The sequence below is a fragment of the Oncorhynchus tshawytscha genome, linkage group LG04 (assembly GCF_018296145.1).
Source record: "Oncorhynchus tshawytscha isolate Ot180627B linkage group LG04, Otsh_v2.0, whole genome shotgun sequence".
Classification (NCBI taxonomy): domain Eukaryota; kingdom Metazoa; phylum Chordata; class Actinopteri; order Salmoniformes; family Salmonidae; genus Oncorhynchus; species Oncorhynchus tshawytscha.
Window position 1 is genome coordinate 23,246,726 of NC_056432.1, and position 23,712 is coordinate 23,270,437.

The window sequence follows — 23,712 nt, forward strand, 5'->3', positions numbered from 1 at the left end:
AAATGTTGTATTATTACGGTAAGTAGGCTACAAACCGCCTGAAATAATGATATTTGTCTCCATCTACTGGTACAAAAGAGAAATCCAGACGGACAAGAACCCGCATGCAACTCTGCGTGTGCACTTGGCAGAATCTTGCGCAGCATGTTCCACAGGCTGAACCCACTGCAGGCTGACCCTCTTGAACAAGCCGAAATACTTCCTGTTAGCAACCAGCTCGAGGACGCTTGTGTCTGGTTTCCAAGACGGATTGCCTTGTGACTGTACACGTTGCCTTAGCGGTTTAAAACGAGTTTTTCTCAAAAGAAACAAGGGGACAAGCCAGCTGGCCACTTTGTGCATACGAACGGGCTTGTCAGCGTGTAGCTAGCTATGCTTCAAGCTATCCACCTCGGAAAGTAACGGTAGCTAGGCTAGTAAATAGCTAGCAAGCTAATGCTAAGGTTGATTCTGACTTTTTGCTAGCTAATCGTCTTCACTAGCTTGCAGCTAAAGTTCTTTACCTCGCAATAACATTAGCTGACCAGTTGATTTCAAGATGAGCGAGCAACTTAAATTTATTGTTGAGCACCTGAATAAAGACCCCTTCAAGAAAAACTTTAACCTGATCACCTTTGACTCACTGGAGCCAATGCAACTTCTGCAAATTCTCAACGATGTTCTGGCCGAAATAGACCCTAAGGTGAGACAATGTATGTTTTGCAATGTACACAACAACCTCATACTTGATCACGAGTTGTCCAGTGGTGTATATCAAATCAAATTCAAATCAAATATATTTATATAGCCCTTCGTACATCAGCTGATATCTCAAAGTGCTGTACAGAAACCCAGCCTAAAACCCCAAAGAGCAAGCAATGCAGGTGTAGAAGCACGGTGGCTAGGAAAAACTCCCTAGAAAGGCCAAAACCTAGGAAGAAACCTAGAGAGGAACCAGGCTATGTGGGGCTATATAGTTGTCCCCGTTGATAATACCATTTTAGGCGTAATATCTTGATGATGACACCTGCCCCATTTGGAGTTCCACTACTATTGTGTTTACCAGTCAACCAAAGTGTGTGTAAAATGTGTGAATTACATGTAAATCATATTTTATTTATTTCAGCAAACTATTGATATCCGTGAAGAAATGCCTGACCAGACAGCAAAGAGAATGTTCACTCTGCTGGGGATGTTGAAATACAAACCACCTGGGAATATGTCTGAGCCGTAAGTATTCTTCTGATCAAATCAAATCAAACTTTATTTGTCTACAACAAGTGTAGACTTTATCGTGAAATGCTTACTTACAAGCCCTTAACCAACAGTGCAGTTCAAGAAGAAGAAAATATTTACCAAGTAATAATAAAAAGTAACACAATAACGAGGCTATGTACAGGGGGCGCCGGTACCGAGTCAGTGTGCAGGGGTACAGGCTAGTTGAGGTAATCTGTACATGTAGGTGGGGGTGAAGGGACTATGCATAGGTAACAAACAAACAGCGAATAGCAGCAGTGTACAAGAGGGGGGTTGGGTCAATGTAAATTGTCCGGTGGCAATTTTTATGAATTGTTCAGCAGTCTAATGGCTTGGGGGTAGAAGCTGTTGAGGAGACTTTTGGTCCTAGACTTGGCGGTCCGGTACCGCTTGCTGTGCGGTAGCAGAGAAGTCTATAACTTGGGTGACTGGAGTCTCTGACAATATTGGGGTTTGACACCTCTGACACCGCCTATTATATAGGTCCTGGATGGCAGGAAGCTTGGCCCCAGTGATGTACTGGGCCGTTCACAGTACCCTCTGTAGCGCCTTACGGTCAGATGCCGAGCAGTTGCCATACCAGGCGGTGATGCAACCGGTCAGGATGCTCTCGATGGTGTAGCTGTAGAACCTTTTGAGGATCTGGGGACCCATGCCAAATCTTGAAACTTGAAACTATCGACCCACTCCACTACAGCCCCGCCTTTTCCTGTAGTGCACGATCAGCTCCTTTGCCTTGCTAATATTGAGGGAGAGGTTATTGTTCTTGCACCACACTGCCAGTTCTCTGACCTCCTCCCTATAGGCTCATCGTTGTCAGTGATCAGGCCTACCACTGTTGTGTCGTCAGCAAACTTAATGATAGTGTTGGAGTCGCGTTTGGCCACGCAATCATGGGTGAACAGGGAATACAGGAGGGGACTAAGCACACACCCCTGAGGGGCTCCAGTGTTAAGGATCAGCGTAGCAGATGTGTTGTTGCCTACTCGTCAGGCAGATTTCAGCACTAGAAAACAGAGTGTTTACTGTCCTCTCTTTTTAAATACAGGAGCAGTTTCAGACAGGGCCTGGTGACGGGTAGTAAGCCTGTGATACACCCTATCCTTCACTGGCTGCTGCAGAGGGTCACAGAGCTGAAGAAGAGAGCTTACTTGGCTCGCTTCCTGGTTAAGCTGGAGGTGCCTGCTGAGTTCCTGCAGGATGATGTCATCACTGACACCTATCACCAGGTTTGTTTAACATTGGGCAAATTCGTTGGCCCGCCATGCAAAACAATTTGCCCACTGACTTCAAGGTGCAAGCATAATGCTGTATTCATAACCAAGTGGGAAGGTGATGCATTCACGTGTTTTCAACTCATTCAGAAACACGTATTGGCTCATGACCAACAAGCTGCATCAACTATAAACTAAAAGTACTGCTATAATGCTTGCAAACAAATTATTGTGTTTAAAAAAAACATTAATAGATTATTTATAAAAATAAATGTTTTGCTGTTTCATTTAACTGTCGAAAATGCTGTTCTACCTTAGTACGTGATGTCAGAGGTCAGCATGTGTGAGAAGTCAGAGCTCAGGGATGATAGATGAGTTTCCCACTAGTAATTACCAGTTGGAGGGATGTTCAAGTAGATTTTTCCTAGTCATATGTGGTAAATGCCACCTTCCCATTAGGTTCTGAATGCAGCATAATATTTAACATGGGATCTTGGCTCCTCTTCTTGCTAGACTAAAGAGATAATTAAAACCATTATTTTATTATTTAAAGGTCACTGCGTTTCGGGACAGATGCTATGTGCATAACTGAGAAATATGATTCATAGTTTCATAGTGTTTGATCTGTTGTTTTTGTAGTATGAAGAATTAGTGGAAGGATTCAAGACCTACCACAAGGAGTGTGAGCAACTGAAAAGCTCTGGCTTTTCCACTGCAGAGATCAGAAAGGTAAAAACGGGAACAACATTTAATGTTTTCCACTCATCACTTAGTATCGTATGGAATTCTCTTAAGTTAAGCCACAGATGGTGATATGTGCACAGACATAGTGCTAAAACACAATCTTTTCCCTAACCTCAGGACATTGGTGCTATGGAGGAGGAGAAGGACCAGCTGATCAAGCGAGTGGAGAGGCTGAAGAAGAGGGTAAGGCAGACAGGCAGTCTGTTTGAGGAAGCCCACCCTGTCATAATGCCTGGAACTCACAGGGATTCACAGAGTAATGAAAACATGACCTCTCATACACGCCAAAAGATTCCTTGTGGTAATGAGACTAGACAGGCATCTGACAGGTTCAATGCTTCACCCTTTTACAGGGCAGATGAGTAATGGAGTGATCATTTAGAGGTCATACTTTTAAGCCATGCCAGAAGGGGGAACTGAGTCAGTGGCAGCAGTGGCTCCTGGCAGTCGTGTGAGGTGAAACTCAGATGCCGGCACAGTATCACAGTTTATTATGTGTCCAACAGGTGGAGTCAGTGTCCAACCACCAGCGGATGCTGGAACTGGCCAGACAACTACGGGTGGAAAAGGAGAGAGAAGAGTCTCTGGCTCAACAGAAGCAAGAGCAGAAGAACCAAGTAATGAATTGACTTTTCTTAGTCTAGTTTACATCCTGTTTTGTCTACCTTTCCAATTTACAGGCTTTGTTATCCATATGATCAACTTTACTGCATACAGAGTACAAATAAGTGATACAGACTTTAGGGGAAAGGTCTACATGTTATCACAGATGGTTGTCAATTAGATATCCCAAATTCACCTACAAGTAGATTTATCAGCATGATGTTGTTTTTTTTAGATGCTGATAAGTGTGTGTTGCCATTTGGATATGTTCAGCTTTTCCAGGCAGAACAGAGACTGCAGAGATCTCAGCAGCAGCTGAAGGACCTGCGACAGGCAGCAGCAGATGCCAAGCCAGAGAGTGAGTAGGCATGTTCTGCATCACCCTCAACGCCACAGCTGGTTGAAAGGTCAGGGACACATCAGGTCAGGCTGAATCTCTGTTAATTGTTTCACCTGTATTAAGGCCCTGTAATCCTGCTGATCTTTTTTGTGCTCCATTAGAGCTCACCATATGTGGACTTACCTCTTTTTTGTTGTTGTCCTGTCCTGGGGCGGCAGTGTAGCCTAGTGGTTAGTGCGTTGGGCTAGTAACCGGAAGGTTGTAAGTTGAAATCCCCGAGCTGACAAGGTACAAATCTGTCGTTCTGCCCCTGAACAGGCAGTTAACCCACTGTTCCTAGGCAGTCATTGAAAATAAGAATTTGTTCTTAACTGACTTGCCTGGTTAAATAAAGGTAAAATAAATAAAAAATCTACTAGTAGCATTTTTATAATCACACAGGAGATTTACACATTTACAGTCTAAAAATTGACGAAAGCAAAGATGTGGCACACCAACAAAAAATTTGACAATCCAATGACTCAAAATGTCACATATCAAAACATTTCCTAATGTGACTATTTTGTAATGGTTTTCGGTCTCATATACAGTAGGCCTACTGTGCATCAGAGCTCAACAGCAGCATTTAAGAGCACAATCTATGTTGAGGTTACATGCCCTTGATATAGTTAATTTAGACAGTGTTATGCATACACTCTTGATCTGATTATGATGAACAGGTGTCTCAAGTTTAAGATGTGCATATCACCCTCCTTTACTTCAATGAGCAGGTGTGTTTCATTGTGTTTCAAAGAATGAGGTATCCTGATCAAAGGTGTAAGAATGAGCTTTGTCTTTGTCACTGTCTCAGGCTTAATGAAGAGGCTTGAAGAGGAGATCAAGTTCAACTCCTACATGGTGTCTGACAAACTGCCCAAGGAGCTGGAGAGTAAGAGGCGGATGGTGCAGTACCTGCAGAAGGTGGTGTCTGAGCCGGCCATGGGCCAAGCTGAGCTTGAGGAACTAGAGGACAAGGTGAGATATCTCTACCTACCTGAGCAATTAAGCTATTGAGCTTTGCAAGTTTGGTAAATTTGGTTCACACATATTACAACAAGAATGACTGACAATAGCCAAAAAGTTTGATTCTGACAAATTGAAAGTTTAAGTCTGACTGTTCCCCACTTTGTCCAGATTCGAGAAAACAACATTGAAATAAACCTGCTGATTGAGAAAAGAATGATGCGAAACGACCCCATAGATGATAAACTGTCTCTTTTCAGGCAACAGGTGATTCTTAAATTTTTTTCTTATTTTCTATTATCACATTCTTCAGAGATACAGTAGCGTTATTATTATATGACATAACACCAGCAATTACCTAGGATGAATGTTGTGTACATTTCAGAATGTCATTCTCTGTCATTGATACTAAACTCAGCAAAAAAGAAACGTCCCTTTTTCAGGACCCTGTCTTTTAAAGATAATTCATAAAAATCTAAATGACTTTACAGATCTTCATTGTAAAAGGTTTAAACACTGTCTCCCATGCTTGTTCAATGAACCATAAACAATTAATGAACATGCACCTGTGGTACGGTTGTTGAGACACTAACAGCTTACAGACGGTAGGCAATTAAGGTTACAGTTATGAAAACCTAGGACACTAAAGAGGCCTTTCTACTGACTCTGAAAAACACCAAAAGAAAGATGCTCAGGGTCCCTGCTCATCTGCGTGAACGTGCCTTAGGCATGCTGCAAGGAGGCCTGAGGACTGCAGATGTGGCCAGGGAAATAAATTGCAATGTCCGTACTGTGAGACGCCTAAGACAGCGCTACAGGGCGGACAGCTGATTGTCCTCGCAGTGGGAGACCACGTGTAACAACACCTTCACAGGATCGGTACATCCGAACATCACACCTGTGGAACAGGTACAGGATGGCAACAACAACTGCCCAAGTTAGACCAGGAACGCACAATCCCTTCATCAGTGCTCAGGCTAATAGGCTGAGAGAGGCTGGACTGAGGGCTTGTAGGCCTGTTGTAAGGCAGGTCCTCACCAGACATCACCGGCAACAACGTTGCCTATGGGCACAAACCCACTGTCGCTGGACCAGACAGGACAGGCAAAAAGTGCTCTTCACTGACAAGTCGCGGTTTTGTCTCACCAGAGGTGATGGCCGGATTCGCGTTTATCATCGAAGGAATGAGCATTACACCAAAGCCTGTACTCTGGAGCTGGATCGATTTGGAGGTGGAGGATCCGTCATGGTCTGGGGTGGTGTGTCACAGCGCCATCGGACTGAGCTTGTTGTTATAGCAGTCATAGCAATCTCAACACTGTGCGTTACAGGGAAACATCCTCCTCCCTCATCCTGAGATGACACTCCAGCATGACAGTGCTACCAGTCATACTGCTCGTTCTGTGCGTGATTTCCTGCAAGTCAGGAATGTCAGTGTTCTGCCATGGCCAGTGAAGAGCCCGGATCTCAATCCCATTGAGCACGTCTGGGACCTGTTGGATCGGAGGGTGAGGGCTAGGGCCATTCCACCCAGAAATGTCCAGGAACTTGCAGGTGCCTTGGTGGAAGAGTGGGGTAACATCTCACAGCAAGAACTGGCAAATCTGGTGCAGCCCGTGAGGAGGAGATGCACTGCAGTACTTAATGCAGCTGGTGGCCACATCAGTTACTGACTGTTACTTTTGATTTTGACCTCTCCCTTTGTTCAGGGACACATTATTCCATTTCTGTTAGTCACATGTCTGTGGAACTTGTTCAGTTTATGTCTCAGTTGTTGAATCTTGTTATGTTCATACAAGTATTTTATTTCATTTATTTTCAGAACTTAACATGTGTAAACATGTTAAGTTTGCTGAAAATAAACGCAGTTGACAGTGAGAGGACATTTCTTTTTCTGCTGAGTTTAAATCAGACATATCTTTGTCAGCTACATGAATTTGTATGAGCTGGCTGTTTGTGTATGGTTAAGCGTTTGCTGGCTGTTTGAACTTTTGTGGATGATTGATGTTGTCTGATGTAGTGAGGCAACTTTATTTTTCATCAACATATTTATTCATGTTATCATATTGATATTTTAATACTTTGTTTTGTTGTCTCTTTTGCTATGGTGAGGCAGATCTAGGATGAACTGCTCTGGTTTTGTCACTGTTCTATACCTATTCTATACCTGTGAAATGTGTGCATGTTCTGCTTGGTTATTTTGTGTGAATTAGAATAAATGGATATATATACAGTACCAGTCAAAAGTTTGGACACTTATTCATTCCAGAGTTTTTCTTAATTTTTTTACTATTTTCTACATTGTAGAATAATAGTGAAGACATCAAGCTATGAAATAACACCTGGAATTCATGTTACTACATTCAAAAAGTGTTAAACAAATCAAAATAGATTTGAGATTCTACAAAGTAGGGCCTCCTGAGTGGCGCAGTGATTTAAGGCAGTGCTAGCTGTGCCACTAGAGATCCTGGTTTGAGTCCAGGCTCTGTCGCAATCGGCCGCAACCGGGAGACCCATGGGGCGGCGCACAATTGGCCCAGCGTCGTTCGAGTTAGAGGAGGATTTGACCGGCAGGGATGTTCTTGTCCCATTGCATTCTAGCGACTCCTGTTGCGGGCCGGGTGCAATGCACGCTGTTTCCTCCGACACATTGGTGCGGCTGGCTTCCGGGTTAAGCGGGCATTGTGTCAAGAAGCAGTGCGGCTCGGCAGGGTCTTGTTTCGGAGGACGCACAGCTGTCGACCTTCGCCTCTCCCGAGTCCGTACAGGAGTTGCAGCGATGGGACAAGACTGTAACTACCAATTTGATACCATGAAATTCGGGAGAAAAAAGGGGTTAATTCTTTCTTTTTTGGGGGGCATTCTCTCAACCAGCTTCTTGAGGTAGTAACCTGGAATGCATTTCAATTAACAGGTGTGCCTTGTTAAAAGTTAATAGCATTTGAGCCAATAAGTTGTGTGACAAGGTAGGGGTGGTATACAGAAGTTAGCCCTATTTGGTAAAATACCAAGGCCATATTATGGCAAGAACAGCTCAAATAAGCAAAGAGAAACGACAGTCCATCATTACTTTAACACAAGGTCAGTCAATGCGAAAAATGTCAAAATGGCATCAAAGGGTGGCTACTTTGAAGAATCTAAAATATATTTACATTTGTTTAACACTTTTTTGGTTACTACATGATTCCATATGTGTTATTTCATAGTTTTAATGTCTTCCATTATTCTACAATGTAGAAAATAGTAAAAATAAGGAAAAGCCCATGAATGAGTAGGTGTGTCCAAACTTGCCGTATTCAGAGTATTCAGACCCCATTACTTTTCCCACATTTTATTACGTTACAGCCTTATTACATACATTTTTTTCTTCATCAATCTACACAGAATACCCCATAATGACAAAGCAAAAACAGGTTTAGAAATTTTGGCTAATTTATTAAAAATTAAAAACTGAAATGTTATAAGAATTCAGACCCTTTACTCAGTACTTTGGCAGCGATTACTGTACAGAATCGAGTCTTCTTGGTTATGACGCTACAAGCTTGGCGCTGTATTTGGGAAGTTTCTCCCATTTCTCTGCAGATTCTCTCAAACTCTGTCAGGTTGGATGGGGAGCGTTGCTGCACAGCTATTTTCAGGTCTTTCCAGAGATGTTAGATTGGGTTCAATTCTGGGCTCTGGCTGGGCCACTCAAGGACATTGAGCCTTGTCCTGAAGCCACTCCTGCATTGTCTTGGCTGTGTGCTTAGAGTCATTGTCCTGTTGGAAGGCGAACCTTCGCCCCAGTCTTAGGACCTGAGCGCTCTGGAGCAGGTTTTCATCAAGGATCTCTCTGTACATTGTTCTGTTCATCTTTGCCTCGATCCTGACTAGTCTCCCTACCACTGAAAAACATCCCCACTGCATGATGCTGCCACCAACTTGCTTCACCGTAGGGATGGAGCCAGGTTTCCTCCAGAGGTGACACTTGGTATTCAGGCCAAAGAGTTCAATCTTGGTTTCATCAGACCAGAGAAAATTGTTTTTCATGGTCTGAGAGTCTTTAGGTTCCTTTTGGCAAACTCCAAGCAGGCTGTCATGTGCCGTTTACTGAGGAGTGACTTTCGTCTGGCCACCCTACCATAAAGGCCTGATTGGTGGAGTGTTGCAGAGATGGTTGTCCTTCTTGAAGGTCCTCCCATCTCCACAGAGGAACTCCGGAGCTCTGTCAGAGTGACCATCGGGTTCTTGGTCACCTCCCTTTCTCCACCGATTACTCAGTTTAGCCAGGTGGCAATCTCTAGGAAGAGTCTTGGTGGTTCCAAACTTCTTCCATTTAAGAAATATAGAGGCCACTGTGTTCTTGGGGACCTTCAATGCTGCAGAAATGTTTTGGTACCCTTTTCTAGATCTACGGACAATTCCTTTGACCTCATGGCTTGGTTTTTGCTCTGGCATGCACTGTCAACTGTGGGACCTTATATAGACAGGTGTGTGCCTTTCCAAATCATGTCCAATCAATTGAATTTACCACAGGTGGACTCCAATCAACTTGTAGAAGCATCTCAAGGAGGATCAATGGAAACAGGATGGACCTGAGCTCAATTTCGAAACTCATAGCAAAGGGTCTGAATACTAATGTAAATAAGGTATTTCTGTTGTTTACTTTAAATAAATGTGTGGAAATGTCTAAAAACCTGTTTTCGCTTTGTTATTTAGGGGGTATTGTGCGTAGATTGTTGAGTTAAAAAATTTTTTTTATCCATTTTAGAATAAGGCTGTAACGTAACAAAATGTTGAAGGAGTCGAGGGGTCTGAATACTTTCCGAAGGCACCGTATATATATACTGGCTGTATCTGTATTGACTGTATCTGTAATAATATGACTGGTGTGGCTCTTCAGGCATCGATTATAACTCGTAAGAAGGAGGCGAAGGCGGAGGAGCTGCAGGAGGCGCGGGAGGAGCTAGCTGCACTAGACAGAGAGCTGAACCAGAAGAACAGCCAGGCACGAGACCAGGACGGAGACGAGGTCATCCGGGGAGATGAGGTAACATTACAGTAACTAACCACCTCTCACAGCTCAATACTCTTGTCTGAACATCATCATCCACACCAATAGTAATCACCTTCCTCACCAGTCAATGTTTGTGGAATAGGGTCATATACTTTTTTTGGGGTGATTGAACTATTGTCATTTTGCAGCAAAAAGACTGCTACCACTATATACAATCTGCTCAGTATTCACTTGCAACGTTGTACAATTGCCCGCCACTCTAAACTGAACATCACTATCCAAACTTTCTCAAAAGATAGTCAAATGCATCAGAGATCATATATTTTCCATCTTTAGGGGTAAATTGATTAAACATTCTACTGTTTGCTTACGTCTACTCCGATACATAATCTTTGTTGATAAGGGTGACGTGCGGTAGTTGTGGATCCCAGTAAACATGAGACGCTATTTCTGCTCTTATGTAAACATAGTGGAGCTTACAGGCTAATGCTACTTATCCCTGTTCCCCTCACTCTCCCACTTTCCCATGCAAGGTTAAAAATAGACCACAACAGGGGCTACCCGGAACCAGGACAGTATTTAACAAACTGTCTGAAATGTATTTTATTTTTATATCTCTTGTGTAAATATTCTTAATTAATTCAGCAAAACAAACTATTTCAGTGTAAATCCTTCAACTAACTTTGACATCTATGGAGGATATTTTACCGCAAAGAAAACAAACTGACATGAGGTTTTGTTTATATTTTTGTACTTTTACCCTTTTTTCGTGATATCCAATTGGTAGTTAGTCTTGTCCCATTGCTCCAACTCCCCTACGGACTCGGGAGAGGCAAAGGTCGAGAGCCATGCGTGCTTTGACGCCATGTTTGGTTAGATCACTTAGTATAAACCATTGGCAGAGAAAGGTCTCTTAAATTTGAGTGCCTTTCTGCCTCTGCAACATAGTGCCAGGAGCCATCACTCCTGTGTGTCAACACACCCTGTGCCTGGCTCTGTAAGATCAAGGATAAAGAGAACGACCACTCTTCACATCTCAGACTAAGCCTGTTCCTGTTTGCAGCGCGACCTTCGGCCATTAACAGGTCTATATAGTTGGTGGTAGCTGATGCATAGGGCATGTGCTGTACCCATATGTTGTCTGAGTGGTTTATGGGCAGGCGTTCCACACTCAGTGAAAACATTGCGCTGACAGCTGGACAGGCTGGCGAAGCACAGGAGCTGCATGGCTGAAATAGCATCCACTTTCTCCCTGCTCTCCTCCGTGCCCTGTTCAATGTGTGTGGTTTCATCTGCTCCTCTGGATAATGAGTGAGTGTGTTTGATGTGAAAGGAAACTCTAAACCTGACTTTTTCTCAGTATGGTAACAGTAGGTGAGAACCGGATGGAGGAGGAGTCAGGGGATTTATGGTAAATGGAAAGGGTCTAGTCACACTGGGCTTATCTGTCTCTCCCCGGGTCCATGGGTCATGGTGGAAATGAGCACCTTATCAGAGGTATTTTCCATTATGCTGCTAACATGTCATCACATGTCACCCAGCAACTGCTCATCCTCAGTGAGCTTGCTTTTACACCCACTACAAACTAGTCCACCATGTTGCTAGTGTTCCATCATTACATACACTGAGTGTACAAAATATTAAGAACACCTTCCTAATATTGAGTTATTGGCCTCCGAACCGCCTCAATTTGTCAGGGCATGTACTCTACAAGGTGTCGAAAGCGTTCCACAGGGATGCTGGCCCATGTTGACTCCAGTGCTTCCCACAGTTGTGTCAAGTTGGCTGAATATCCTTTGAGTGGTGGACCATCCTTGATATACATAGGAAACTGTTGAGCATGAAAAACCCTGCAGCATTGCAGTTCTTGACACAAACCTACTACCATACCCCGTTCAAAGGCACGTAAACCCTTTGTCTTGTCCATTCACCCTTTGAATGGCACACATACACAAACCATGTCTCAAGGCTTAAAAATCCTTCTTTAACCTGTCTTCTCCCTTTCATCGACAATGATTGAAGTGGATTTAACAAGTGACATCACTAGGTCACTCTGTCATGGAAATAATAATGCTTTGTGTTCACTTACACCCCAAATTCCCCCAACGTAAATAACAGATGTTTGCTCAGTCTGGAAAAGCTATTCACCCTGCCAAAATGGATTTCACATATAGTAGGTTACTGCTATTTATAAATATGCTCAGTGCATATACTGTATGGGCACAATGTTTCATTATCTATTATAAACTGGGTGGTTCGAACACTGAATGCTGATTTGGCTGAAAGCCGTGTTATATCTGACCGTATACCATGGTTATGGCAAAAAAAATAGTTTTACTGTTCTAATTACTTTGGTAACTAGCTTATAATAACAATAAGGCACCTCTGGGGTTTGTGGTATATGGCCAATATACCACGGTTAAAGGCTGTATCCAGGCACTCCGCATTGCTTAGTGCGTAAGAACAACCCTTAGCCGTGGTATATTGGCCATATACCACACCCCCTCGGGCCTTACTGCTTAACTATCCCAATGTGCTGCATTTTCCAGAACTATCCTCCTGTCCTGAGTATGTGTGTGTCTGACACAGGGTCATGATAAATAGTTCAAACCCTTCAAAGTTGTGTTGGATAATTTAGCAGCTGTTTTGGGGACATATTGTATGTGACGAGGGAATGCTACGCAGCCTTATTCTGGCTGCTAATTCCCTCTCAACCTTGTCTGCCCTTGATGTCCCAAAATAAAACAACAACCCCCCCCAGTACTGCCTCACCCTCAGCTTTTGTCTTCTCCAAGAACATTTTACATTGTTCCATCACTGCTGGATACTAAGCCACATTACAGTAACTCTCTCTTTTTCACACTCCCCAACTCACTCTCTCAGACATGGGTCTGTGTCTGTCTCAGTAGAAACTGAAGGGGATGACCTGGCGTCAAGATGTGGTTTCCCTTGTGTATTTACTTTTTCTTCACTGACGTTTGATCTATTGTTTTAATGTTGTCATTTCTGTCTTGTTCCATTTCTCTTAGCATATCATTCATGACAATAGTCTCTCTCGATTCCTCTCAGTTTAAACGTTTTGTGGGGAAACTGCGCAGCAAGGGGACGGTGTTCAAGAAGAAGCGTCAGGAGATTACAGAGCTGAGAGCTGAGTATGGGGTCTTGCAGCGGACAGAGGAAATCCTAAAACAGAGGCACGAGGTTGGCCAACAGCAACTGGTAACTATGCACCACAGCAATCCCCTTCGCAGCAATCCACCCTACCACCCTACCTGCTCCCCTCCATACCTCATAGAAGCCCCTGTATGTGTATAGTGGGACACTTACCTTTCCATCCTGCCCTTGTTCATGCAATGTACATTAACAGTAAAGTGACATACCTTCCTGGAAATGACTTCACACCTCCGTTCCCTCCCAGCTTCTGACTTGCTGATAGCCTGGCTGACACAGTAATGGCTGGGCTGCTGCTATTTGCGATGGCTGAATCTGCTCTTCTCTGTCTGACGCTGGTATTTTTTTAAAATCAGTCGATATTAGTGTCTGAGCCCTCTCTCCTCTCACCACCTGCATTCCTGTTCCCATCACTCACCCACCCAGTCACCCCAGTCCAACTGTTACCCCTTCAACCTACAGCAGGTTCCCTGGGGCGGCAGGGTAGCCTAGTGGTTAGAGCGTTGGACTAGTAACCGGAAGGTTGCAAATTCAAACCCCTGAGCTGACAAGGTACAAATCTGTTGTTCTGCACCTGAACAGGCAGTTATCCCACTGTTCCTAGGCCGTCATTGAAAATAAGAATTTGTTCTTAACTGATCTTGCCTAGTTAAATAAAGGTAAAATAAAAAAATAATAACTATGAACCATTTACTGCAACAATGTTGGTTATAGCCTACTATATAAGGCTAACCCAAACCTCACTAGAAGCCCTGCTTGCAACTGAACTATTCATATCAGAACCAAATATTATAATGTAATTTAATGAGGTCATTTACATTGTCTTTATCTGTGAACAGATCTGCAGGAGAGGGATGGGTGCTACATGGGAAGGAAATTGTGTTTCTTTTCATAGATCACATATTTCTCACTCATATAATAGACCACACACACGTCCTGCTATCTCAACCGCATGTAATCTTCTCTTCTTGGAGAACAAAGTGGCCTCTACTCCCAGGTGTTGAGCTGACCCCTGCCTGTTTGTGTGGACACAACCCTTCACAGTGCTTGGAGCACAGGCGCCAGGGGTCATTTCAGGACTAGGCTCCATGCTGCTATATATCCTCCCAGACAGAGAGGGAGTAACTCAGTCACTGTTTCAAGTTTTATTAGTCGTATGTACAGGATGTACACACAGTATTTCCAACGAAATACTTACTTGCGGGTTCCTTCTCGACAATACAACAACAATAAGAAATAATAAAAGATACGAGTACAAACATAAAGTAAATGGCAGTAGAATAGAATAGTACATTTTTAGCGTAAGCATAATATAGGATGGCACAATTTATAGTCCAATATTTATACATGTATCAGGGAAGGGGGGATTGGGGCCAAGTGTTTAAATTGTGCAGTTGTGATGTGTGTGTAGCATGAATATATGTGTGGATGTCTGTGTGGGTGGGTGTCTGTGTGCATGTGTGGAAAGTCAGTGCAGGTGGTCAGTCTAGTTCAAGTGTTCAGCAGTCTGATGGCTTGTAGATAAATTGTCTCTGAGCCTGTTGGTATCAGACCTCATGTTCCGACACTGTCTGTCCGACTAAGGGATTGAACAGTCCGTGGCTGGGGTGTGTGGGGTCCTTGATAATGCTGCGGAACTTCCTCAACCACCGTTTCTGAGTCATAGCTATAGGCTTACATTTGTTGACATGGTGCAAACGAATCATTAACAATTAAGTCAGGTGAGCCACTGTATACATTACATGGAGGTTTGCTCATTGCAAATTATTAACTTGAATTCACTGATTTCATCTTACTGCCTTCCAGCTCATGTGGGTGTGTAGACTACATTGCTCAAATGCCAGGTGTTTCTAGTGAACTCTTGCCAGGTCCAGTCCCTAAACTGACATTTGCCTCAGGATTCTAACACTGGATACAATTGCATCATTTTATGCTGCTACATTACAAGGCTGTCATATTTGGTGTAGTTACTGATGTGTCACCCCATATTCCCTCTCATGCTCTTATTGTGGTCAATTTAGCAATCCATGGAGGCACAGAAGGGGATCTCTGGGTACAGTGACACTCAGGAGGAACTGGAGAGAGTGTCAGCCATCAAGAGTGAACTGGACGAGATGAAGGGGCGCTCGCTGGACGACATGTCAGAAATGGTGACTATATCGGGATCGGAGCCACTATCTGAGTAGCATCTCACTTTACCACAGTGACAGATCTTTCCCCACTCCAGACCGCCCATACTCAGTCACAGGATCATGCTGATTGCGTTCAGATGCCCCTTCTAATGGGATACACAAACACAGCACAATTTGTTTTACCAGAAGTGTCCTAGTCCTGTTTTGTTTGTCATTGATTTATTTGCATTGATTTAGTGACTTGATACCTTTTGAAATACCACTTGTGTGTAATTAATCTGTCTTTTTGTGGGGAAAGGAAGAGTAATTGCTGAGTTTTAAGCCAAGTTGGATCACCAAATCACTCTGTTTTATCAATCTGTCATCCCATTGCATTGAAGTCCAAATAGAACCAGTTGCAGCCGTTTAGGCCCCAGTCCAAGATGTTTTTGAAATTATTTAAAGGGTAGTCAGGGCTTGTGGTTAAAGCTGGCAGCTTGCACACTTGTGCTGCTGCCAATGATTCAAACATTCCTGGCTGTAGCCATAAAGTTGACTTTCACTCACTTCACAATCTTTGGCCTTAGATAGCTTTGCCTCTGAATGTGCACACCCTGTAAGGCCCCTGCTTGTGTACAACACATGTGACATAAACTCAGCATAAAAAAAAAGTCCTCTCACTGTCAACTGCGTTTTATTTTCAGCAACTTAACATGTGTAAATATTTGTATGAACATAACAAGATTCAACAACTGGGACACAAACTGAACAAGTTCCACAGACATGTGACTAACAGAAATTGAATAATGTGTCCCTGAACAAAATCAAAAGTAACAGTCAGTATCTGGTGTGGCCCCCAGCTGCATTAAGTACTACATTGCATCTCCTCCTCATGGACTGCACCAGATTTGCCAGTTCTTGCTGTGAGCTGTTACCCCACTCTTCCACCAAGGCAACTGCAAGTTCCCGGACATTTCTAGGGGGGAATGGCCCTGCCCTCACCCTCTGATCCAACAGGTCCCAGATGTGCTCAATGTGATTGAGATCCGGGCTCTTTGCTGGCCATGGCAGCACACTGACATTCCAGGAAATCACGCACAGAGCGAGCAGTATGGCTGGTGGCATTGTCATGCTGGAGGGTCATGTCAGGATGAGCCTGCAGGAAGGGTACCACATGAGGGAGGAGGATGTCTTCCCTGTAACACACAGCTTTGAGATTGCCTGCAATGACAACAAGCTCAGTCCGATGATGCTGTGACACACTGTCCCAGACCATGACGATATCGATCCTGCTCCAGAGTACAGGCCTTGGTGTAATGCTCATTCCTTCAACGATAAACGCAAAGCCAACCATCACCCCTAGTGAGACAAAACCGCAACTCGTCAGTGAACAGCACTTTTTGCCAGTCCTCTCTGGTCCAGCGACAGTGGGTTTGTGCCCATAGGCGACGTTGTTGCCGGTGATGTCTGGTGAGGACCTGCCTTACAACAGGCCTACAAGCCCTCAGTCCAGCCTCTCTCAGCCTATTGCAGACAGTCTGAGCACTGATGGATCAAGACAGGGTCCGGAAAAAGGGACGTTTCTTTTTTTGCTGAGTTTATAATGATTATTATGGTCATAGTCATCTTTAACTGACATTTATGTGGATTACTTTTCCCACGAAATCAGGATGTTGGCAGATGGGTTGAAATATGTGATGCTTTTTTTCAGGTGAAGAAACTGAACTCAACGATAGTGGAGAAAAAGTCTGCCCTTGCTCCGATAATAAAGGAACTGAGGCCTTTGAGACAGCAGTGTCAGGTGAACGTCACATGCTATCAAACTTTGTCTGCAGTTTCATCTTCAAATTGTGTCATTACACAGATCTGTGTCTATAGAATAACCTAAATGTACAGTACCAGTCAAAGGTTTGGACACCTACTCATTCATGGGCTTTTCTTTATTTTTACTATTTTCTACATTGTAGAATAATAGTGAAGACATCAAAACTATAAAATCTACATATGGAATCATATAGTAACCAAAAAAGTGTTAAACAAATCCATATAGATTTTAAATTCTTCAAAGTAGCCACCCTTTGCCTTGATGACAGCTTTGCACACTCTTGGCATTCTCTCAACCAGTTTCACCTGGAATGCTTTTCCAAGAGTCTTGAAGTTCCCACATATGCCAAGCACAAAAAAATGCTTCAGAGTTCAAGTAACAAACACATCTCAACATCAACTGTTCAGAGGCGACTGCGTGAATCAAGCCTTCATGGTTGAATTGCAGTCAAGAAACCACTACTAAAGGACACCAATAAGAAGAGACTTTCTTGGGCCAAGAAACACGAGCAATGGAAAGAATTCCAGGTGAAGCTGGTTGAGAGAATGCCAAGAGTGTGCAGATGCTGGTAACTCTAATGAACTTATCCTCTACAGCAGAGGTAAGTCTGGGTCTCCCTTTCCTGTGGCGGTCCTCATGAGAGCCAGTTCCATCATAGCGCTTTATGATTTCTGCCACTGCACTTGAAGAAACTTTGAAAGTTCTTGAAATTGTCCGCATTGACTGATATTCATGTGTTAAAGTAATGATGGACTGTCGTTTCTCTTTGCTTATTGAGCTGTTCTTGCCATAATATGGACTTGGTCTTTTACCAAATAGGGCTATATTCTGTATACCACCCCTACCTTGTCACAACACAACTGATTGGCCCAAACCCATTAACAAGGAAAGAAATTCCACAAATGTACTTTTAACATGGCACACCTGTTAATTGAAATGCATTCCACTACCTCATGAAGCTGGTTGAGAGAATGCCAAGAGTGTGCAAAGCTGTCATCAAGGCAAAGGGTGGCTTCTTTGAAGAATCTCAATTATAAAATGTATTTTGATTTGTTAAAACTTTTGGTTACTACATGATTCCATATGTTTATTCCATAGTTTTGATGTCTTCACTATTATTATACAGTGTAGAAAATAGTCAAAATAAAGAAAAACCCTTGAATTAGTAGGTGTCAATTATTGACAGGTACAGTATAACCACAGATTAAAAAGCATTACAAATCATGACATGAGGCCAAGAGATTTGACAAAAGAAGCGGGGAAAACCCTGAGGCATCAGCCAGCTGCTGTTGACCTCATGCAGGATTGTTGTGGAGTCCATTAGCGATAATTGAAACATAGTCTATGTGCATAGTGCACGACAGGGAAAGCACCTCACATCTCTCAGCTAAAGCTAGGGAGGATCATATTTTCCAGATTGTGTTCCCTGAGTTGGTTGACCATCATACTGGCTAACATTTACTAATGATGAAAAGTTACGTCAGAAATGTATGAATATACTCAGCTAGAGCTTAGGCTTAAGTAAAACGGTGCAAATACATAGGCTTTGATCTGATAATGATATGAAAGGGGTTGGGGAAACTAGAACTTATGCATACATAACATACTAGAATGGTGAAAAGTGTTGTCATTGTACTCTGTCTTTTTAAATGATTTTGAATATGTCCATGTATGTGTATCTCTTTGGGTTCATGTATCTGTGAATGGGTATTTCTTTGGGTTCATGTATCTGTGAATGGGTATTTCTTTGGGTTCATGTATCTGTGAATGGGTATTTCTTTGGGTTCATGTATCTGTGAATGGGTATTTCTTTGGGTTCATGTATCTGTGAATGGGTATTTTTTTGGGTTCATGTATCTGTGAATGGGTATTTCTTTCATGACAGGACCTAACTCAAGAGTATGAGGAAAAGAAGGCCCAGTATGACAGCTGTGCTGCAGGTCTGGAGAGTAACCGATCCAAACTGGAGCAGGTATAATATGAATGCTATGTGTAGACCCCTGGTCTATCTACCAACACACCCAACAGATCAGCATATCACCACATATCAAATCTTCTCTATTTACATCATTGGAATGTGCTCTGCGCGAGGACCAGTTCAGTACTGCCATAGCAACAAGCATCTGATGCTTCAGGCCTGATGCTTCAGTTTCCTATTGCCACATGTTTTCATTCACCACCTCCATTGCAGGAGGTAAGAGCTCTGAGGGAGGAGATGGCTCAGGAGGAAAACCGATACCACTATATCAACTGCATGAAAGAGGTAAGGGGTTCAGGTAGCAAACAACCCCTCCCCCAACACCTGTTCTGTGACCGTCAACCAGAGCTCTCTCTCTCTCTGCCCATCTCTCTCTCTTCACAGATCATTGAGATGCAAATGCAGCGAGCAGCAGAGGAGATGAAGGCTTACGTGTCTCCTGATCCGCAAGAGAGGAGGAAGACCATCAGGTGAGTCTGCCAGCTGCTTAGGTTTTCTATTTCTACAGTCACCTCCATATGCTACGATTACAACACAATGGGTGCATACTGTATGCTACTGTTGCCACCCACCTCCCCCTATACCTCCCTCAAAGTACACACTTACAGCAGTCTGTTAGTAGATTCACCCTCATAGGTCACCTTCATTTCCAAGTTTGTCCAGAAGTATTGCTTTGCTATAGAAAAATATGTAAATCTATTTATATTACTGGTTTAATAAAATATGTTATGGATGTTTGCTATGTTGTTATTCAACTACTAGGTAGTATTTTCCTTGTAAAACTCACAGTAATGTCATAATAGCAGCATTGAGCTTGTGAAAGTGAAAAGGCTCACATGAACTCTGACCCTCTGGCTGTTTCACAGGGAGCAGTACATGAAGAACATTGCAGAGCAGGAGTCCCTGGGCAAGGTGAGCAGAGAGGTGCTGTTTGTGCTTTCTCAGGGTGCAGGCACGGTGCCAATCCTGTGCTGCACTGGCATCTGAAATGGATCCCCTGCAAACACAGGCACCATGCTTTGGGTTCCTTCCTTCTTCACCCTGATAAGAGGGATACCAGAGAGGAGGAAGGGTATGGCAGAGGGGGCTCAGCTGCATTCCTGCTAAACCATTTGGCCCAGTAGACAAACTGTAATGTAGATGTGCTGCTGCAGTAGACCAGCAGTGGAGGCTCCTCAGAGGAGGAATGGGAGGACCAACCTCAGTAAATTTCATAAAAATTGTGAAACATTAAAAGTAATCATTTTTAAATAAAACTATACTAAATATATTCACGTCAAAAATAATAGATTAAAACACACTGTTATTTATGAAAATCTACAGTAGCTTCAACAGCACTCTCTAGGGTAGCACCATGGTGTAGCCATCCTCCTCTCGGTACATTAACTTCAATACAAAACCTAGGAGGCTCATGGTTCTCACCCCCTTCTATAGACTTACACAATATGCTGTAATAGAAATAAGGCCATGCTCATACAAACATTGTTACTACACACCAGTATAGGTGCAGCTTGTATAACACAATGTCCATCCTCATCACTGGAGCAGCTGGAGGGATGCATGCTGATTTCTCTCTACCCTAGCTCTGTCCTAGTCCTCATCTACACTCATCTACATTTCCCCACCCCTGTCACATTCGTGACAAGCTACTTATTTTTTAGGGTTATGAATAGGCTATATGCTAATTCCTCTAAGTAGTAAGTATTTGGTTGGTCAAGCTTCCCGTTAATTTATAAAAGGATGGCTTGCCTTGCAACTTATAATGAAAAGGTATTCAACTGAAAAAGGCCATTTAACAATGCTGATCATACACTGTATGCATGTTGGGCTGACATTAATTCTTAGTCTTTCCCTTTGAACAACAACAGACGTTAATTTATAAAAGGATGGCTTGCCTTGCAACTTATAATGAAAAGGTATTCAACTGAAAAAAGGCCATTTAACAATGCTGATCATACACTGTATGCATGTTGGGCTGAAATTAATTCGTAGTCTTTCCCTTTGGACAACAACAGAAGTTGCGTGAGCAGCAGAAGACTGTGAGGGAGAGCCATGGGCCGAACATGAAGCAGGTGAAGATGTGGCGCGACCTGGAACAGCTGATGGAGTGCAAGCGCCAGTGCTTCCTGAGGGCCCAGAGCCAAGCCTCCATTGGCCAGGTCATCCAGGAGGGCGGTGAGGATAGGCTGGTGCTGTGAGGACGAGGAGAATATTAAAGCTGGGCCAACTCTGGTACACTAATCTCTACCACAATGACCAGGACTTCTCACTCATCTAACTACTGGACTTAGTTTGCCAATTATAGTTCATTAATCTGTTCTGTTTGTCTTGCATTATATATATTTTTAGGTGAGATAATTACTCTTCGTGTATCAAAACTACTCTGCTTTCATCGCCTACAGTTAAAAGGATTCCATTCATCCAATCTGTGTTAATCCTGGTTTAGTTAGCGATTTGTGTTGTTTGTAAATAATCCCAAAGTAGGATTTAGTTTAACTGATTTATCTCCTGTGAGGAACACCTTTCTGGTGATGATATTGTGAGAGTTGCCTGATGAATCCAGAACCAAAGGGACACATGTACCAGGAGGTTTCAGCCTGATAAGATGTTTAACTCTCTCTGGCCCTCTGACTTTAAACAAATCCACAGCCTCCATTTTAAGAATACAGTTTAAATCTATGTGTCCTAAGATAACAGCGTACAATGTGTTGCACTTGGGACGCAGCTGCACTCAGTTATTTTGGGAAACAACAGCCACACCTTGGGTAAAGGAGCTTGCCAGTTTTGGAATTCAACTGGGCCTCTGGTTCAGATGGAACAGTGCAGCGTGAACTAATCAAGCATCATTTTCTTGCATCTTGTACTTTGGTGGAGTATATTTCTTTGTAACACCTCTATGTAACACCTTTATTTGTTCCATAAATTATACTGAACAAAAATATACATGCAACAATTTAAAAGATTTTAGTTACAATTCATATAAGGAAATCAGTCAATTGAAATAAATTCATTAGGCCCTAATCTATGGATTTCACATGACTGGGCAGGGGTACAGCCATGGGTGGGCGTTAGAGTGCATAGGCCCACCCACTTGGCAGCCAGGCCCACCCACTGGGGAGCCAGGCTCAGCCAATTAGAATTTGTTTTTCTCCACAAAAGGGCTTTATTACAGACAGAAATACTCCTCAGCACCACCACCCTCCACTCAGAAGCTGGATTTGGAGGTCCTGGGCAGGCGTGGACACACGCGGTTGTGAGGCCAGTTGGACATACTGCCAAATTCTCTGTTTTTTTGGAGGGATCTTATGGTAGAGAAATGAACATTCAATTCTCTGGCAACAGCTCTGGTGGACATTCCTGCAGTCAGCATGCCAATTGCATGCTCCCTCAAAACTTGAGACATTTGTGGCATTGTGTTGTGTGACAAAACTGCACATTTTAGAGTGGCCTTTTACTGCCCCCAGCACAAGGTGCACCTGTGTAATGATCATGCTGTTTAATCAGCTTCTTGATATGCCACACCTGTCAGGTGGATGGATTATATTGGCAAAGGAGAAGTGCTCACTAATAGGGGTGCAAGCAAATTAGTGCACAACATTTAGAGAAATACACTTTTTGTTCGTATGAAAAGAAAATGCTTTTTTTTTTTTTTCAGTTCATGAAACATGGGACCAACACTTTACATGTTGAGTTTATATTTTTGTTCAGTATATATATTATATGAGTTACATAATATCCTGTTGTACTTCTCATTTAACTTTGTTCATAAAAATATATTCTTATAGAGATTCTCTGGAACTTTTGTATACTTATTAGCGAGTAGTTCTGAAAGTAGGCCACATGAGCCAAAAGTGGTTCATTAAAATTGCATACTACGTCACATATGTGCAGATATGTACACCACGTCATTGCTCTCGCCCTGCTGTGTGTGCATCTTGCTAGCTGTCACTCAATTCGTGAGGATCTGAAGCTCATCGACTAGAACTCAAATTCCTAGGGTGTTGGACCATGTGGGGGGAAAATGTAGAGAAATGTCACCTTGTTCAGAAAAACAGTCGCTTTCAGACTAGGGATTTCGTGGCTAATTGAGGTAAGATAGTAATTCTGCTCATAGATTATGCATTTCTGAACTACACATTGACAGGGATCCAGTCCAAAGCGGGATGTTTAAAAAATACTTAGTAGTCACCAAAGTTCAGGAGCATGTATTTAATACGATATTTAAAGTTAATTGATATTTGGTTGTATTTCTGTCTGACTAGTCACAGCCTTCTAAAGGGGATGGAAAACAATCAATGATAAATCAAACTGACCGGTCATCCTTAGAATACATTTCCTATTCACAAATCAATCATTCTGAATACCTGTCTATAAATGCTGATGTGAGTAAGGGGACTTGTCACTTGCCGTACCCAAGTCTTAGCTTTCACTATAGCTTGGGGACTTGAAGGGGGCACCCATGGTAATTTCAGCCCCCTCTCCTTCCTTCCTT

General features: G+C 43.0%; 1 protein-coding gene across 2 annotated transcripts; it reads left to right on the forward strand.

The window, feature by feature from the left end:
• Positions 1-61: 61 nt before the first annotated feature.
• Positions 62-22,267, forward strand: ift81 (intraflagellar transport 81 homolog). 2 transcript variants are annotated; one of them, XM_024417303.2, is made up of 18 exons: positions 71-682; positions 1,106-1,209; positions 2,285-2,465; positions 3,090-3,179; positions 3,312-3,377; positions 3,701-3,811; positions 4,071-4,155; positions 4,988-5,151; positions 5,311-5,406; positions 10,022-10,168; positions 13,205-13,354; positions 15,328-15,456; positions 17,129-17,218; positions 19,128-19,214; positions 19,434-19,505; positions 19,605-19,690; positions 20,087-20,132; positions 21,236-22,267. In XM_024417303.2, exons 1-18 carry the CDS (start codon positions 539-541, stop codon positions 21,416-21,418), a joined length of 2,031 nt encoding a protein of 676 aa, XP_024273071.1. In that variant the 5' UTR covers positions 71-538; the 3' UTR covers positions 21,419-22,267. The 2 variants fall into 2 exon arrangements, with proteins under 2 accessions (XP_024273072.1, XP_024273071.1); XM_024417304.2 differs by lacking the exon at positions 15,328-15,456 and having other exon boundaries at positions 62-682.
• Positions 22,268-23,712: the final 1,445 nt, after the last annotated feature.

What these genes read in the sequence shown, in the direction of transcription:
- ift81 (XM_024417303.2), top strand. Translation starts at nt 539, where the DNA reads ATGAGCGAGCAACTTAAATTTATTGTTGAGCACCTGAATAAAGACCCC. An exon ending in TGGACGACATGTCAGAAATG is followed by an intron (nt 15,457 to 17,128) that starts GTGACTATATCG and finishes GCTTTTTTTCAG; the next exon opens with GTGAAGAAACTGAACTCAAC. An exon ending in CTTTGAGACAGCAGTGTCAG is followed by an intron (nt 17,219 to 19,127) that starts GTGAACGTCACA and finishes CTTTCATGACAG; the next exon opens with GACCTAACTCAAGAGTATGA.